General features: G+C 42.6%; 1 protein-coding gene and 1 long non-coding RNA gene across 4 annotated transcripts in view; one reads left to right on the top strand and one right to left on the bottom strand.

Annotated features, from left to right (window-relative positions):
* Positions 1–14,343, top strand: part of LOC105563114 (myosuppressin) — a 39,133-nt gene extending 24,790 nt beyond the window's left edge. The window contains exons 1-3 of one of the 2 annotated variants that reach the window (XM_012014428.1): positions 982–1,429; positions 11,755–11,958; positions 12,300–14,343. In XM_012014428.1, the coding sequence (XP_011869818.1) occupies positions 11,763–11,958; positions 12,300–12,388 (285 nt within the window). In that variant the 5' untranslated portion in view covers positions 982–1,429; positions 11,755–11,762 and the 3' untranslated portion in view covers positions 12,389–14,343. Of the gene's footprint in view, positions 1–981; positions 1,430–11,754; positions 11,959–12,299 lie in introns of those variants that run through there. The other variant, XM_012014429.1, reaches the window with a different exon arrangement.
* LOC105563113 lies at positions 6,553–11,746 on the bottom strand. Of its 2 annotated transcripts, none has more exons than XR_001009010.1 (3): positions 11,137–11,746; positions 8,007–10,324; positions 6,553–7,002 (listed from the first exon to the last, which is right to left on the bottom strand). It is a non-coding gene; the product is annotated as an uncharacterized LOC105563113 (long non-coding RNA). The 2 variants fall into 2 exon arrangements; XR_001009009.1 differs by lacking the exon at positions 6,553–7,002 and having other exon boundaries at positions 7,709–9,560; positions 10,126–10,324.
* Positions 14,344–17,713: the final 3,370 nt, after the last annotated feature.

Below are 17,713 nucleotides of genomic sequence, written 5' to 3'. Positions count from 1 at the left end.
TACAATTAATATACAAGAAACGTATTCCGTCGTTTATATACACAATCCCCTTATCGCTTATCGTACTTTTGATTTTTGGGGGATATTATTTATTAACACCGTTGCCATGCGCCTCGGTGGTCGAATTGGCTGAGACGCCCGCCTAGCGAGAGGGAGAGGTCCAGGTTCAAACCCTGACTGAGGTGATATGTTTTCGCAATAAATTTAGAATAAAATATTTGGACGCTAACACCCTGTCACGGCTCGTAGTCCTTTGTTCCTTCAAAGTGTTTATCGCGCTTGAGCCACGCCAATTTTATTAATTTCTTAAACTATTATGTATTAGCTGATTTGGAAATTGTCAGTCAGGGAGGGGGAACCAAAAGTCACAACGAACAATACGGAGGGAACATGTCGAAACTGCAAATAGTGCATGTAATGTGTGACATGTTAAAGATTATCCTTTACGCATGGTACCATTAATATACAAGAAACGTATTCCGCCGTTTACATACACAATCCCCTTATCGCTTATCGTACTTATGATTTTTGGAGGATATTATTTATTAACACCGTTCGTTATTTATCGTTATTGTTACGCCATATGTTGCATCTCGTCGCAGGAAGGACGAATCGTTACGCGGTCCTCAGGACGCCCCTCATACAATTTTCATGCACGGTTGTCTCCCACCCGCGAAAGCAACAAGTTCGACCGCGATCGGGACGTCTCCTCGCGACGTCGCGCGTCTTACGTAAATGCGTCCCGTCGGATTACGGTGAAATTTTTATTCCTTGCGTGTACCCCGAATGAGAGAATGTGCGTCGTATCTCGGCCCCGCGCGTCCAGGATACGCGGCACGGGGCGGGTGGGGGGGAAAGGGGGCGACGAGAGAGGGTAAGTTACGCGTCGACGTATGATTTCTCTGGCGCCCCATGAAACGCGCATGGCAGTTGGAACGGCGCGTATTTAAGGGCTGATCTCCGGCTGTTCTCGCCACTGTCACACTGTTCTCGCCCGGGCCTCTCGCCGGCCACCCCACGCGGCGCTCGCCCTCGCAACCCTTAACGTCCTCCTTCGCCGAGAGAGAGCCGTCGTCCAACATCCACGTCCGCGACGTACGCCGACGGCGATATCTCAGCGTCTTCTCGCCCACGTCCGCTTGGTCCATCCCGCGACTCCGGGCACCGTCCCGCCGCTGTCCCGCACGGACGTCTCTCCGAGCCGCCGAGTCAGAGCTTCGGGGGTCACTCGCGAGGCATCGGGGGTACCACACATCCCTCGTGCGAGCTCGCGGTCCCGCTTAGGACGACACCGACAGCCCGCCGGTGCGGTAGGGTGCGATAAGAGGGGTACACGAGGAACCGACGAAGCTGTAAAGGTCCACCCCTTTCGCGACGCTGATCATCTCTCGGCGACTTACCTTCTTTGCTACCTTTGCGCTCCCGCCAGGTTGGTACCGTCCCGTTTGAACGTTCGAATCTAATCCCGGCGAGAAGTGACTTGTCGATCGACGTCGAAACGACGTCGGGGAGACGCCAATACGACGACTTCGATGTCGGCACGGCAGCGTCTCGACGTCGATCAACGAGTCACTTCTGACTGGGATGTTAACTTGCTCGAAAGGAAAAATGTCTTTCAAGAAACAGCCGAATTGTGCGATACGATCCGTGTTTACCTTATAATGCCGGATTTCCGTTTCTTTGAGCATCGAGACACGAAGTATCAGTTATCTCTTGCAGAATCTTCTTTGAATTCGCGAATCTAATGAGATCGCTACATACTACAATTAATATATAAAATTGTCATCAAAGCTTTGCTGTTCTATGTAATAATTGAGATATTTGGTAAGCACTCTGCGCAAAACCCATCGGTTAACAGTTCATTCACTGTCACGCCTGAAGAAGTCGATTTTTTATATGAAAAATATTAAGTATATTGCAGAAAAGTCGTCGAGCGACATGCTTTATCGTTCCGTATTTTAAAAGATGGCAACTTAAAGACTTTGCGACTTATTCAGTTTAATTACTCGCTGTACAAACGAAGTTTTCGTGTTTAACCAACTTTAGGAATCAAGTGTGCCATCGTTCTCTTCCAGGAATAGCTCCTGTACACCTACACACGAGGAATATAACTTCATTAGAGATTGAAATGTTAAAGCGGCTTTGAGGCAATCGAACCGACGTAATTCGTTTCAGCGGTGTTTTCTTGTAACTGTTGCGTTCAATCACGGTTTACGTGGCACACTCGTATTTTTACGGTTACGTAGCTCGTTTGTATTTTACGGTTACATAGCTCACTCGTAATTTTTTCCCGGCGCGCGTATGTTGGAAAACGCAGGGGTAAAGCACGATTACCTTGCTAGTACAATGAGTGATATTATTTTTTATTAAGCTCTAAACTTTTAAACCAACACAATTATCGTTCGTGAAGTGGGACGTAGAAAATGTCGGTGTTGTGGTATCAATTGACTGTGCCTTTTATTTACTGAGATCGTGCTTTTCTTGGACATTTTTCCAAGAATTTCTTGTCGCTTGGCAATGAATTTATTTCATGAGCTGAAGGACGCGCGGGCGGAGACCATCTGATAAAAACTGTACTTTATATACGATCAAACGTTTGATGTGGATACAATTTTATGTGTATATTGCATCATCTGCATACAAATCGGATTCTCCGTTTATATCATTACGTAACAGCCATATATATTTTACGTTACATGGAATGTCCCAGAATTGAGAGAGGATGGAAATATTTCGGCAAAAATTCCGCGCTGATACTCGTTGGTTATCACTCTTGAATTACGGGGAAACGAGACTTTTACGGGGAACTTTTCCGCGAATTAAATTCGACAGATGCAAGTGCGAGACGTTATTTGGCGCTCAACGTGGAGTGGACTTTTAATCGAACTTTTAATTAGAAATTTAATTACCGCTACACTAGCAGCTGAAGTTCGGAAAGGTGTGATAAATCGCCATCTATCTACTGTTCGCATTAAAGAAAAATTAATCTTAAATTGTACCGAGGTGAAATGTCCGTGTTAATGTTACGGTAATTCCTGTGTGCTTATGGTACGCCAATGATGCGAAAAGCTCACGTACAGATGTTGCGGGCACGTCTGATCTTTCAGAGGATCCGTTTCAAAGTTTGATATCTTAGGTATTCGAATTACGATGCAACTGGGCGAGCGTTTCAATTTTTATTTGACTGGTTAATGACGCGAGAGCTTGCCTACTTTGAAAATGTCCAACTTGGAAATTGATATCTTGAGAAATGGGATAAACCGCTGTCGGGTGTGCCGTCTCTCGATACCGTCGTGATAAATGTGCTCAAAACGGCTTCGCAGTTCAACGCGTGAATAATTAATGCCCTGATGAGGCTGCGGGACGTCTGCAAATTAACGTGAACTTATATTTTCTGCATCTGTGCTTACAAATCTGTATTTACCGAATATAACTACCGCGATACTTTGGCATTCGTTTGGCATTTGCACAAGGTACGTACAAGAGCAATACTACGCCGATCAATTAGTAGAAATTGGTTTTTCGTTTCTCAATTTGCGTTTAATTATCCACGATACGATTAAATGTTCTACGATACGCACGGGATGAGCATAACAGTCGGATTACGAATCGGGATTGATTCAAATCAATTCTCTCCCTAAATTACGCTGCATTACGAGCGCGCGCGACAATTTGTACGCTTGTGAACGAGATGTAACACGTGGCAGTTACAAATGTCGTCCTCATTAGCATACAATTAACGCAAGCCCTTAATTAATTATGTGCTAGATTCAACGCGCTTATCTTTTCTTTTCACTCGTTAGTCTTTTAGATTTCATCTCCCACCGGCGCGTTAATTGGAATCACCGCGTGGATGACAAAGATAAAAAGAGCAGAAAGAGAAAATAATAAATTAGCTGTTGCTTGTGCGATGCTGCAGCTCCGTATTTTTCTATTACGCTAAAACAATTTTTATATGTACATATTTTTGTTTTGTTTTGTTTTTCGCGCGGGACGAGAATCGATCTTCTCAAGAATTCTGCTCCGCGCGTCGCAGGACGGATCAGAGAGAAATGAATCTGGCAAATCTCTCGTGCAGATACGATTTCTCTCTTAAAAAAAAATATATATATATACACGCTCTTTTCCTTTTTCCTCTCGCAGACAATATCGTGCCATTTCCTCGCCCGAGCCTCTTAATCGCTCGACTGTGCGCGGTATCTTGACCGTTACGGAGTTTCAAACAATGTCTCATAAAGAGCGATCTTTAAACTTCAGGCTCGGAACGAGAATTTCATTCTCATTAAAGTAAATATTGAGAATCGCCCTCGCCCCTTTACGGACAGCTTAGGTAGAGCTGTAAGAACTGCGCGACGGGGGTAAATCCTCCCGCGGCGACCTCATTATACCGCGCGGCTCCTGCAATATTTCGAGGCGAGGGGGATTTCGCGGCTGACATCGCGCGTGTGAGTGGTCGAAGGGGTCGGCAGAAGGGGATCCTGTTTTACGTAAAGCTACGAAATTTGTAACGCCAACTTTGCCGGATACGAGCGCGACGCCGAGCGCACTAATCTCTTTCAGCCCGGGGGGTTGCGCGGGCCGTCGTGCACGCGACGGACTCTGCGATGCCTCTAATACCATGTATACGCAACTTTCGCAAGTTTAATCGCAATCGTAATAAAGAGAGGGGGGGGGGACACACAAACTCGTAATTCCGCGCCGTATCAACATTCATATCATCCACGGACGTCTTCTCGTGCGCCAAATGACGCAAACTCTCTCCGCGCACCGCATTAAATCGCGCTAGCTGTAACGAGCACGACTATTTCGCCTTCGCTATTCCGCTCGATCTCTCATTCCGCAAACCGACGCGGGAGTTTCGAAGAGGCTGGACGCTCGACTCGCAATCGCGAGATCGCGATAAGGTCGATCGGTGGGCGTTTCGTTTGCCCGTTTGACTTTATCTTACGGACGATGGCGGCATCTCGACGTTAGGACTTCCGCTATCCGTTGACAACCGCAAAATTACTTCCAGTTATTTATTTAGAAGCTGAAGAATTGCTCGTTTCTTTTGTTAACATCAATAGACAGTGACTGAAACAATCCGCACCAAAGAGGGGCGATTTTAGACAGTCAACAACGTTACGTTAAATTAATAGTCTCATAAAAATCTTAGCGAATAGGGTCACGTGGCTCGTTAATGCCGCGTTTCCTCGTGCTGGACCATTAAGAGCCCCCCTCAATACTCGTCGGTAAATTTTGTTTGCTTAAAAGTATGAAAAGTACGAAAAGACAGCTGCAGTCACAGGGAGCATTTGTGAATCCCTCGTCGTAACGGCGGCGCAGTAAAGCGACCGATTAGTAGAAGAACTGCTTAAAGTACAACACACGTAACGCGCTAGACAAAGTTTTGTCATTAGAAGTATATTGGCGTCAGTCATCTCGGAAAGTGACACCCATATGACCCATGGAGACACCCACTATGGATCACTAGTCTCCATAGTAACTCAGTGACACCAATGGAATATGAGACGGGGCAAGTTGGGTTGTTAATTTTTTACACGTCCGACCACGTAAGTGACTTATTGCCTACGAGAGAGATTAATTTCGTGTCCGACGTGATTCTCTGGTTTCTCTCTCTCTCTCTCTTTTTCTCTCTCTCGCCGAAATTGCTGGACTTATTGAAAGTGCGCGGTGATACTTGATGCGATGGGAGCATTTAAGCTAGCAAATGTGACGTAACACAATTACTGCGCTTGTCGGATATAGGAGATACCCTAAAACAGAATTTACGAAATATCAAGGTTCAAACTGGGACAAACTGACTTTCGTCGGAAGTGATGTGGAGAACGTTGATATTAGTCATTATATTGTTAGTCGTATCTCAGCATTGGCGATCTTTTTCAATAATTTCTTAGTCGTCTCCGCTGTTACGCAACTGACATTATTTTCCACATCTTTCTAATGAGAAAAATATTGAAAATAATATTATTACACGTAGTTTACAAGAATGTATGAATAATTTAAACAGAGATACGAGGCAATGGTGGAAAAAAATTTTTAAAAAGGGAGAGAGAAAGAGAGAGATTGAGAGGAAGGATTACAAGATATTTTGCACTGCAGGCATTAAATCGGCAGTTGAACCAGAAAAAATTGGGGCAGCGATACGTGAATCAGGAATTCCGATACAACGAACATAGGTATTCAGCAGTCAATCCGGAATAAAGTTTCGAAAATTCGATCCAGAGTTATTAAAGCAGAATGCCTTCGGAATCATAACGAGAAGAGATTGTTAATTGAAAAAGAATCGAGAATATTTCAAGGAAGCTGAAATGGCGAATCTTTTCGAATGGAGAAAGTGGTTTCTTTCATCTCTTCCTTCCCCTCCCTCTCTCTCTCTCTCTCTCTCTCTCTCTCTCCTCACTTCTGATACATGCATTTGAATATTTGAAGATATCGTTGTCAACATTTAATCTCGATCGAATGCTTAGGTCTAACAGTCACTTGAGGTTAAGATAGGCTTAATTATTTATTAAATTAACGTCATCTTGTTTACGAGAAAAATCAGTTTCTCAGGCAGGAGAAATTACGGAGGGAGAGTATTTTTACATTTTCGATCCTTTCGGACTGCGTATTTGTGTGGTCGCTCGCGGTGGCGAAAGAATGCCTCGTCGTCTCTTCCTCTCTGCCCGTCCACGGTATTAATATTTCATCGCACCTTCAAAGATTGCTACGCGGAGTCGATCCGCATAATATGTACGGTTCGCGTGATATGCATTATTCCGGTGATGCCAGAGAGGCAGAGGGGCCTCGAACATACTCAGCACTCTCAAGATACACATGTGCTTGTGCGTATGCATAACGTTACTCGCGCATTAATGATTCAGGAGGGATTTCAGGGCACAACTTATATACGATATGTGTATTCTGTTCGTATTCCTATATCTTGTCTTTCATATAGGTACATATATTTATTTCGTCATATTGGCGTCCCTTGGTCTTCACAGAAGCTTCCGCGGTTTCCTCAACAAAATGATGTTAACGCACGTTATTATCTTTATTATTCGGAATTTTACGTGCACGCGTTTTCGCCTTGTGACATACCAACGCAGGCAGCCGAGGTTTACTTTTTACAGTTTTATCGCATATATTTTACATAACATTTCAATTAGTGATAATTACTGTTTTATATTAAATAGTGCTAATTAATGGTATTTAATTATATAGTAGGTATATATAATATAAAAGGTATAATTTTAAATAGTAGGTACACAGTTGGGAAATTTGTGTTTTCTTGTTAAAGAAAATGCCGGTTAAAATTGCTGTGTTAAATATTTAACACATTCATGTGTTAATTTAACATATTGTCCTTGTGTTAATTGACCTCAAATGTAAAATTATTGAAATACTTGGAAAGAAATGTTAATACAACACAAGGTGTACTTATTTTTTAATCTTACGCAATACATATGTTCTATATTATTAGTAACAAGATTTATCTGTTAAAATTTACAGAATAAAATGTTGATTTTATTCTATACAACATAAGCGAGAGTGATTTCGAACCGTCGTTTAACTTATTACATCTGTTAAATGTAAAAATTACATTTTTTAAAATTCATTTTGTCATTAAAAATATGTTAATTTTACGCAAAATTTTTTCAAATTATTTTGAGATTCATATTTATTTTGTGTAAAAATATTAACAGAGTATTAGTGCGATCACTTAACGTATCCATATTATGTTAAATTAGCACAAAAATTTGTGCGGACCGTTAAATTTAACACCAACTTTTCCAACTGCGTACTCTTGTATAATAATTCGCGCACGTACATCGCATACTGCAAGATATTCGTCGATTGTAATTTCGAATTTCTAATGCCACGTTAATAATGTTTCTATTCTGCTGCGGTAAAAGCACTATTAGAGTTTATCGCGGTATTATCTCGGTATCAAACATTCATCCTCCTCTAATCGCTCTTAAGAACATTTAAGAACACGACGGAATCAAAAGTTTCATAATTACCTTCGGGTATTATCTCTCTTTGAGCTTTCGATGCGACAGAATCCCCCTGTCGAATATTTCGATCTACTCTCATCCGCTTTTTTCATCGCTATTTTTTTTTATCGCTGCCACGCGTGGTTTTTTTTCGTGACGGCAACTGCGTTGAACCTAAAACGTGTAGGTCACGTATGTAGCGAACAATAATTACACACACGTGCATCGAAATATATGAAAACGCATTTTTAGCATTGAGTCGTAGTATTCGTTGCGTCACCAATATTTGCATACGTGCGTTCGCAGTTGGTGATATGCGAACGCAAACAATGTTACAATCGCCTCTCTAAACATTCACGTTTTAATTTCGACGTCCCCACCAAAACGTTGCGTTGTTAAAAGCTAATTAAATCCCAATTTAGACTGAGACGTGCGACACATTGACCACATTGACGTAAAGGCTTCCGTGCTAAATTTAATCTTCTCCGTTGTCTCCACCTTCTTAGAAAATATTTGAACTCTTAGAACTATTTTTTCACGCGACTCCTTCTAAGACGCCTCCTGAACAACTTTCTTGTTATTTTACACGCGATTCTGAGATCCGACGTATCGTTAATCTCGCCCGATCTTATCCACTCGCTTCGCCCTCTTTATTTTTGGCATAGGCCTTTGTAGACGTCAGGATAAGTGATTTGCGAGGTCGCACCAGGGATTGTCTAGCGACCCTGTAATCAGAGACTGGTCATAAGAGATTTCGTCAAATTCCTGCGAGTGAGAGAGAAACACAGGCTATCTCTTACCACTTACCTACGATTCTACTACGGTCGTAGAAAAATCAGATAGCCTATGTTTCTCTCTCACTCGCAGGAATTTGACGAACTCTCTTATGGCCAGTCTCTGCTTACAGGGTCTCCAGGATTGTCTAATCTGATCCGCGCAAGGGCTATACATTCAAGCGCTCGTTTAGCTACTTCGACATACAGAGAAATTATTTTATGTAGTTTAAAATGGACAGAAAAGGAGTTTACGTAAAAAAGAAAAATAAACCACAAGAATTTGGTTTCTCGATCTCACTTTTCAAATGCATCGTCCCCCTCGAGCAGTCGCGGCCATTTTGAGAGATTTGTCGGGAAGTCGAGGGCTTATAAGAATTTCAGAGTACAACCTGGAAACGCGCGTGCATCCAGGCGCCTTTATTTATTGTAAGGGAGGATTTCTTGGTACACGCGTATTTTCTGCTTATTCTCTCGAGACTAGGTGCAGCGTATTTTATTCAAGCGAATTTTACTTCCGGCGTCGTAACACGTGTCTATGTGTATCCCACCTGTCTCCCGGTATGCGACGCACGGCATACATAAAACACGATTACCGGGGTTCATCAACTGTGTGAGCGTCGGCGAATCAGCAACAGGTTGCCTATTTGCCCCGATCCGCGTGCTACAATTGTATATACACCGTTCGCGCTCGTCGCATGCAGCACAGCAAAATATTATTCCAACGGCGCACACTCGGCGTTCACGCGTATCACGTACATCATAAGGAATCTCGGGATGCAGCCCGAAATTGACCCGCGCGTGTCACCTGCGAACAGTTAATTTAGGGAGATAAACTGTTTGCTCATTAGGTGACCACGGTAGATTGCAACGAGCTACCCTTGAGGCCGTCATTGGAGTACACATCGAGTAGATGTATCGCCGGACTGTGCCGTCTGAAGTGCATCTCATGTTTCTTATTAATTAAACGTCACTTTCTTCGCTCAAAGGCAGATACGAAAGAAACAATGATTTTTTAACACGCGCTAACGAGCGAAGACTCCCTCTTCTCTTTTTTTGCACGAGAAACTAATACGAGAATATTTATTCGGTGGGACTTGGTGCAATTTTAATACGAAAAATTTTTATAGTGGGAAAGCGCGTCTTCGAACGCCGCGGTTCTTTTTCACCTTTCGCAGAGACGAGAGAATATCGAGTTTATTCGCTCTTTGTTCGCGATGGAAATTTTTGCTCCGACCTGATCCCGCTATCCATTCAAAGAAAGAAAAGACCCGTCGGGCAGTCCGGGCACCGTGCGTAACACGATTTCCTCCCACTCTTCGAATTCGCGCTCGTAAGGTCCTCTCCTATTCTTATCAATAAGTTCTATTTACCTGACCTTTCAGATCTCGCCTTCTCTGCAACGCGACACTCCGGCTTTCCTCCTCTTATCGTCCCCAGCACTCCTCCCGTATACACAAACGCTTCATCTCACGTCTCGATAGGGCACATTTGCGGGTTTGATACATGGGCCTGGATGTAGCACGATACCCGGTGACGCGCGCGTCAAAGCGCGCACTTGCGAGACGGCACCTTGTCCAGGAAATAAAAGAGTATGGTTTATGCGTCGGACTTGGACATACACTCGCATCGTTTTGTACATGGTTTTAGACTCCTGCCTCAAGCCGAGCACCGCGAGCTTGGTTACGGTTGTCGGGTGACCCCAGAGGGTAATAGGCGGTGACTTGCGAAAATTGGCCGAAATGAGCAAATCGCGGACAGCTCTGATTTAGAATATACGAGATGGTACTTGCGAAAGTGTTTTTCAATATATATACAAGCTGAATTAAGATTAAGGATTAAATTAAAAGTTACAACGGCTTAAATAGAGATTGCTGTCTAACTGGGCGCCACGACCAGTTCCGCGCGTGTTTGATCGAATTATACAAGTTTCATACAGGCACGGATGCTGATTATGCTCATCATATCAGTCCACGTGGCTACGTTCACTTGTATACGCAGTGTCACGACAATTGTGTCTGAAGTTTAAGGCTAATGGTCCTTTGTATAGCATTACTGCATTTCCCTTTTGTTCGGGATTGCGTGAACGTCGACGTGTGAATGTGACATCTAATCCTCAATAGGCAGCCGATATCGTTATCGCAACAAGGAAATCGTACGCCTAGGAAGTCGGGCCGCGCGATACCCGCGGGTCAATATATGTGGACACTCGCTTCTGTCTACATATAGTTCTAGATTGTTGATTCACGATTCAAATTACGTTTACATATTTATGAAGGTCTCGCACTTGGAATCCTTACGAATTTCCAAATGTAATTTTTTTTCTGTCGCACAGTTTTTTTCTTCGTTTTAGCGCGATCGAATATAATTCAGAGTGCACTTACGATTCGCGCGCGAGTCGAGGAGGAAAACAATTTAACTTGATAATCGCAGCAAAATTACATATGTTTGCTATGTATATTGCTGCCAGATTGTCGCGGGAGCTGATATTTGATCGTTGTGGGAACCGACATCTAATCGCTGTGGACTGCTGATATTTCATGCGAGAGCAAACAAATTTCAACATACAATTGTTCGACGTCACGGGGAAAATCTGTTTTGCTGACAAGACAAAAGACATTTTGCCGAGTAGACTTGCCAATGGAAGCACTTTATAGCTTGCTGTTGAAGCAAATGGTCCATCCACGACAGATGCAGTTTTCCTATAATATAATTGTCGCTGATAGAATATCGATATAAAAATTAATGAGATCAAAGAATGGACGAACAGAAAACGAAATTAACTGGAGCGAAACAATTTGCTGATCGGAAACGAAGCTGTTTGACCAAAATAGGATTAGCCTCCTTACCAAGTCTTCCTGTCCACATAGCGAAGTTTGTAGCAACAGTTGGACAATTAACTGTTCCGGCAAATCTCTTTCCTCCACGATGCGTTAAGTTACCTCACCCAATCGCTGTTTGCAACGCTGAAGGAAGCTCTGGCATTATATTCTGCCTTACAGCCCAGAAAATGATGAGCTCGACGCTGATGATCCTCGTGTCCGTGACGACCATGGCAGTGCTGTCCGGCGAAGCACTCGCCACGTTGCCCGCTCAGTGCAACCCGGGATATCTCGACGAGCTTCCGCCCAGACTGCGTAAAATCTGCGTCGCCATCGCCAGAATATGGGACGTCAGGGACATGAACGACTTCATCGACGACAGAGGTAATTCGCCTGCCAGCCGAATCGTTCGCTTCACCGCGACACGTCTCGGGGCGAATGACTGATGTATAATTAATTTACCTAAGGAATGATGTGAAAGGCCAAATGTTGTGCGAGCGCACGAACACACGCGCTCCTTGCACGCGCCTCTACCCTCTCCCCTCGCATTATTGCTCTCCGCTATATCAATTTATGCTTACCGCCACTCGAAAACTCTGCCAGTGTACCAGTTTTGAATGCTGGCCCCCGAGTACGCCACCCCCGTGTCCGGCGTCCTCGGAATTGAAGGATTGATTACACGGCGATGGGGATAATCATGCCGCTCGCATTTGAATTGCTTTCAGAATACCGGGAGAACTTGCCGCGGTACGACAGCGGTGTCAAGAGGCAAGACGTCGATCATGTTTTCTTGCGCTTCGGGAAACGACGTTAGAACCAGGCATCGCACCCCCCCCCCCGCTCTCCATTCGCAAGCGATAAATGATTCGTGTTAAGTTCCCCGGGCAAAAGCGAAACCAAACGAACCCGTAACAACCCGCCGAAAGAACGATCGATCCTAGTCTCGTTAATGGTCGTTAGTGGTCTAATTACTTTTGTTTTCGCCGTATCTAAACAGCATTCAAGATATCAAATTGGCCCCCTCGAGCGCCCTGAGTCACCCCCGCGCGAAAGTAAGTATATATCTCGTTAAATATGAATTTTAAGCGTATTAGCGCAATTAGTTCGTCCTCTTTGTTCGACAAAAGCGAGAAGTTTAAAGGGACTTTAATTAGCAATTAAACGTATTAATTATATTGCAGCCTATTAACGGCCAACGTTCCATTCATGGGACGAGAATTTCACGTTGTAAGATAATTTCGTTACACGATAATTTTGATAATATAAATAATCTTCCTCTCAACACTTTAGATAATATCCCGACATACTGAAATACTAAAGACATAATTGTGTAACGCGCCCGAAAGAAATAATTAGATAGTTACGGAAATAAAAGTCTCACGACATCCCATTCCCTTCGTTAGTCTTAAATAATTTTACGAGTAACGGCAAATGTGTCAGCTGCTAAATATTAAACGCTCCTTGAAAATTTAAGCCACTCTCAATTCTCTATATGTTGCCTCACCACAAATAAAAAGCGTGCCACAATGATGCACAACATTTTAATCTATACTGTATCACACTGCGAATGTACCGCATTTACTCGTCTATTAATTAATCAATCAATTAATCATTGATGCGCTACTTTAACTATTAGATCATAGTCAACCTTAACATCGCCACCTTACGAATGTAAGAACGTAGGAACGTTGTGCCAGGCAGTAGGCTCATTGATTTTCACGCGACAACTATTTCCAAATAGCTACGCTCGTCTTCGCGTCGTAAGATAACAATCCCCCATATCAAAGTAAAGAGTGCCCTACGAGACCTACGCGCGCCATTTGTTTTATAAATCAATCACTTTGCGCCTCGTAACGCGATCGGCGTCATTGACAATTAGTCTGAACGCAAGATTCAATTAAACGTAAAATTAAATTTATTCAAATGAATTCCTCGAACGTGCAAGTGTTAGTAATACCTGAAATTCATATATAATGTACGCACCCGAATCTGTTGTTTAATTTAATTCTATTTACCCAAATGAGATTCGCTTGATTAAATTTCGGTGCTATGCACAGGCCTATTTCAGAACTGGAGAGGGACGGACTCTCTTTCTCTCTGCCTCTGTCTATCGGGGCGTTTATTTCATAAAGATTTAAATAAATTTTTTCAAGAAAACATCGAGAAGAAATTGCCTTCGAATCTCGTACTATTTAATGTAACGTTATATTGGATGATTGCATAGGTTCGTGTCCGATTTAAAGATACACTTAAATAGGTTCAATTTTAAAGAATCATCATAATCAATTGGAAAGTCTCCATTCTCTTCTCTACAATTGTTTTCCAACGATCTACAAGCTTGTCATTATTCTTGAGGGCGATGAACGATGTTTCGTAAATGCCACTAATTGTAAGTGGTTTCTTATTAGCGACTTATCACAGATCGCCACTGAATTTGACAACGCCACGTGTTTACTTATCTGTCCCGACTTGTTAAAGCGGCACCTTCGATTCCGACCTAATCAATTGGTCTGTCCGAATTCCCAACAATTGTCTGTCCCGCCGCATACGCTCCAAGGGTCCCTGTCCTAAGAGATATTCACACTGTCCCCAATGTCTCTGCGTCTTACGTCGTCGGATATAAATTTGCAACTCGTTACGGATGCGTTATCACTCACGGAATGGACGGAACTGTAAGATATGGCCGATGCGACGCGTGCTAATGCACGCATACTGCGAGGTAATAATAAAATATATTTATTATATATAACAGATAAATATATACACACATATATATAAAGTGATTCTCTCAGTACGCTCTGTCGTTTATTACACTACTGCACTGCACTATCCTTTGTCTCTCTCTCTTTCTGTTTCGCTCTTTTATCCACGATGTTATGAGTCTTATCCGCGATAGAAAACATCCCCAGCTTCTTAAATTTCAATATCAAAAGGGCCGAGATCGCAAGCATCTCCATCAAAGTACCGTCTGCCTCAGCAACGCATCATCTACTCCTTCCAGGTTGCCGGGTTGCACAAACCCGCGACTTCGTTTTTATTGTTGGAGGAGATCGGTATATAAATATGCAACGGTATTGGGATTTTTTCATGGACGTAATTCGCGTCGCAGAACACACACGTACGCACACCCGTGGCGACAGTGATTCCCTCAAAAAGAATTTGAAGAGGACAAGAAGGCTGAGGGGAAAGGATATGCCACGTGCGAGACCTATTGCCGACAACCAAGCTCGATTTCCGGCGGCGGGCGAGCTTTGCGGAAATCGAGCCGCGAGAGTACGAGGGCGGCCGGAGAGGATCGTGTGTCAATGAGGAGAATCGAGGTAGGCGAGAAGCTATTATGCAACGGCAAGTTTTTGCGACATCCCGTGCGAAAGACGTTGCGTCGCCTCGTTGCGATCGATTAACGAAATAAGTCGCTTAGCTACTTTGTACCCAGAGAATCACCTCCGTTCTCCACCTTCCCCCTTTTTCTTTTCTCTCTATTCGCCTAACGCATTTAACACGCACATCACGTAAGTGGTCTCGACCACTTAGCGTAAAGGGCAAGAAAAATATTGCCATGTTTCTATTATGCCCGCGCTAATATTTTCCGAGGGCGCACCTTACGTAACACTTTCTTTTTACCCCGTCCCGTATATTGTCCTGCCGCACTTCTATTGCGGAAATAAAAAATTTCCGCGTCTCCCGGTCTCTCCGCAGATCACATCTTGCAATGCGGCACACGACCCTGTCTGGCAACTTGGAGAACACATGGCATTCCGAGGGGCGCGTTTTTTTTTCCATCAAACGAAAATGGGCTAGGAATTTATTTAGTGTATCGCGATTTATTGGGCCAGCGTGTTAAAAACGCAATTTTTACGCATTAAAAGTGTTAAGGGAACATCCGAGCGAGAAAAGACTCGTCATTCGACGTCGAAACGATGTTGAGTCGACATCGACACCGCCCAATTGATGTCGAGTCAACGTCGAATTTGACAGTGTCAATGTCAATTCGAACATCGTTTCGACGAATCATTTCTCACTGGGACAAGCAACAGTAACATTTTTCTCTACTTCACTGATCTCAAACGTACATACGTTTTCCTCGCGCGGAAATTCAAGTTTACGAGAGCAAACCCCAAGTGTGGACCGACGTGAGCGAGTCGCGGATTGAAAATTGCATGAAAATCTCTACGTGGGAAAATCGACACGAGGCACATTGGTCGAGTAATAGTGGGAAGGACGTTTGGTGTACGGGCCAAGGACAAAGATAGGATATATTAAAGAGAAGAAGTCGGTGTTTGATTGGAGACAGAATGTCACGCTGCGCTCTAATTCGGTGTGAATATCCGTCAAATAAAGGACAGGAGAGGAAAACGCCCATATGTACACACACCTACACGTAGCACTGAAGCCGAAAGAACGTTTGAAAGCTGATGGCCAGGCAACGGCGCGGTCGGACTCCAGAGATTGATGTCCCACCGTCGTCGTCTTAAGCAATTTCCTGCGCGGCAATATTTGTTTTTTCTCCCATCGCCCTTTCCCTGTCAACAGTCCAGCACCCAAACTGCTCTTTATCGTAAGGTGATTGCGAGATTTCGCTGTATCATTTCCTAATTTAGCCCACGTGTACCGTGACCGCACATTTTATTCCGGTAGCGCGCAATATGTCTTGCCCGCTTCAGCACACACGCGCACACAAAATGGCCGCGGCGACAAAATAAGCATCATCGCGAAACGTATATTTTTCCGCCCTCCGTAACACTACGTTGAAACTTACGGCCTTATAAATTCATAGTCTGGAAACATGTAGCTGCGAAAAGAATATATTTTCAAAGAATTCGTATTTATAAAACACAATTCTATATAATCGGTGAGAGATGATTCGTCGATTGATGTCGAAACGATGTCGAATCGACATCAATCAACGAGTCATTTCTTGTTGGGTCTGACCTTTTGTACCTTAGTAGACATATATCTTCAATTTTTCTCCCAAACATTTTGTTTTAATAACTTTCCGATACTATTATCGGAGATACTAGAGTATAAACTATTAATAAAGAATACATATTAGAATATTAATATTATTATACTAATGTTGTAGTAATATATTACAACAACATAATTAATATTATCATAATATTATTGATATAACAATAATATAAGCAATATAATAATATTTTAATAATAATCAGTATTCTGGCTAGATCGAAATTTAAAGATGTAATTACTTTCTATTAATTACGTGACAAACTTATATGCATTTTTTCTTGACTTCAGATATTATCAACGTCAAGTTTTGTTGATCGTATCTGGCAATTTTTATGTTTAAACATCGCTACGTTTCGACCATGGGGTTTTGGTCCTTTTCAAGCGATCTGAGATAGTCATACACATAAACCCGCGTGTATTTTGGTGATGTAGAAAGGATTGTCATGTATAAGTTATACTTACGCATGTTCATAACACATAATGCTATGAAAATTTTGTGTCGGAGTTTGCTACACGAGAACATTACTTGAGAGATGACGGAGCATGACTCATGCATGCATGAAGTTTTAGTCCCCTCTACCGTCCCATGAACGGTGGTCAAAATGTTGCAAAACACCCTGTAGATTCCTTATATTTTACTAATTTCGAAAAAAAAGTAATTGAATAAACTTTACACATAGGCATCTCAAATTTTATTAAATGCTCTTCAAAATGAGCTGTTATTTTTAATTGTTCCTATAGATTTTTAATTACCAACCGAGTAAATTCAGCCATAGAATTCATTTCAATCCTTCGTATTGTACATTTTTCAAGTATGATATATAATACAAAAAATTTTGTAAAAATTATCTCATAACAATCAATTCAGCCACAGATAACGTTCTAATAGTTTGTTAGATTCCGACAACATCAATCAACTATAATTTTTATGTTAATACAAAATCACATGACTGATTAGGTTTAATAAAAAGTAATGTAAATAATAAAGCGCCGGTCGAGTAAAATAAACCTTCAAATTCAATATGTTTATTTATTTACTTGTGACATATACAGGGTGCTACGCAAGACTTTGACGTCCGGTCATGGGAAGGTAGAGGGGACTAAGACAAACAGAAAAGTATTGTACTATTTTGCGCTTGGACGAATAGTTATCGAGATACGAAATTTT

Source organism: Vollenhovia emeryi, unplaced genomic scaffold, assembly GCF_000949405.1.
Source record: "Vollenhovia emeryi isolate VEMERY1.0 unplaced genomic scaffold, V.emery_V1.0 DF939180.1, whole genome shotgun sequence".
NCBI lineage: Eukaryota > Metazoa > Arthropoda > Insecta > Hymenoptera > Formicidae > Vollenhovia > Vollenhovia emeryi.
This window is presented reverse-complemented; position numbering and strand designations above follow the sequence as displayed.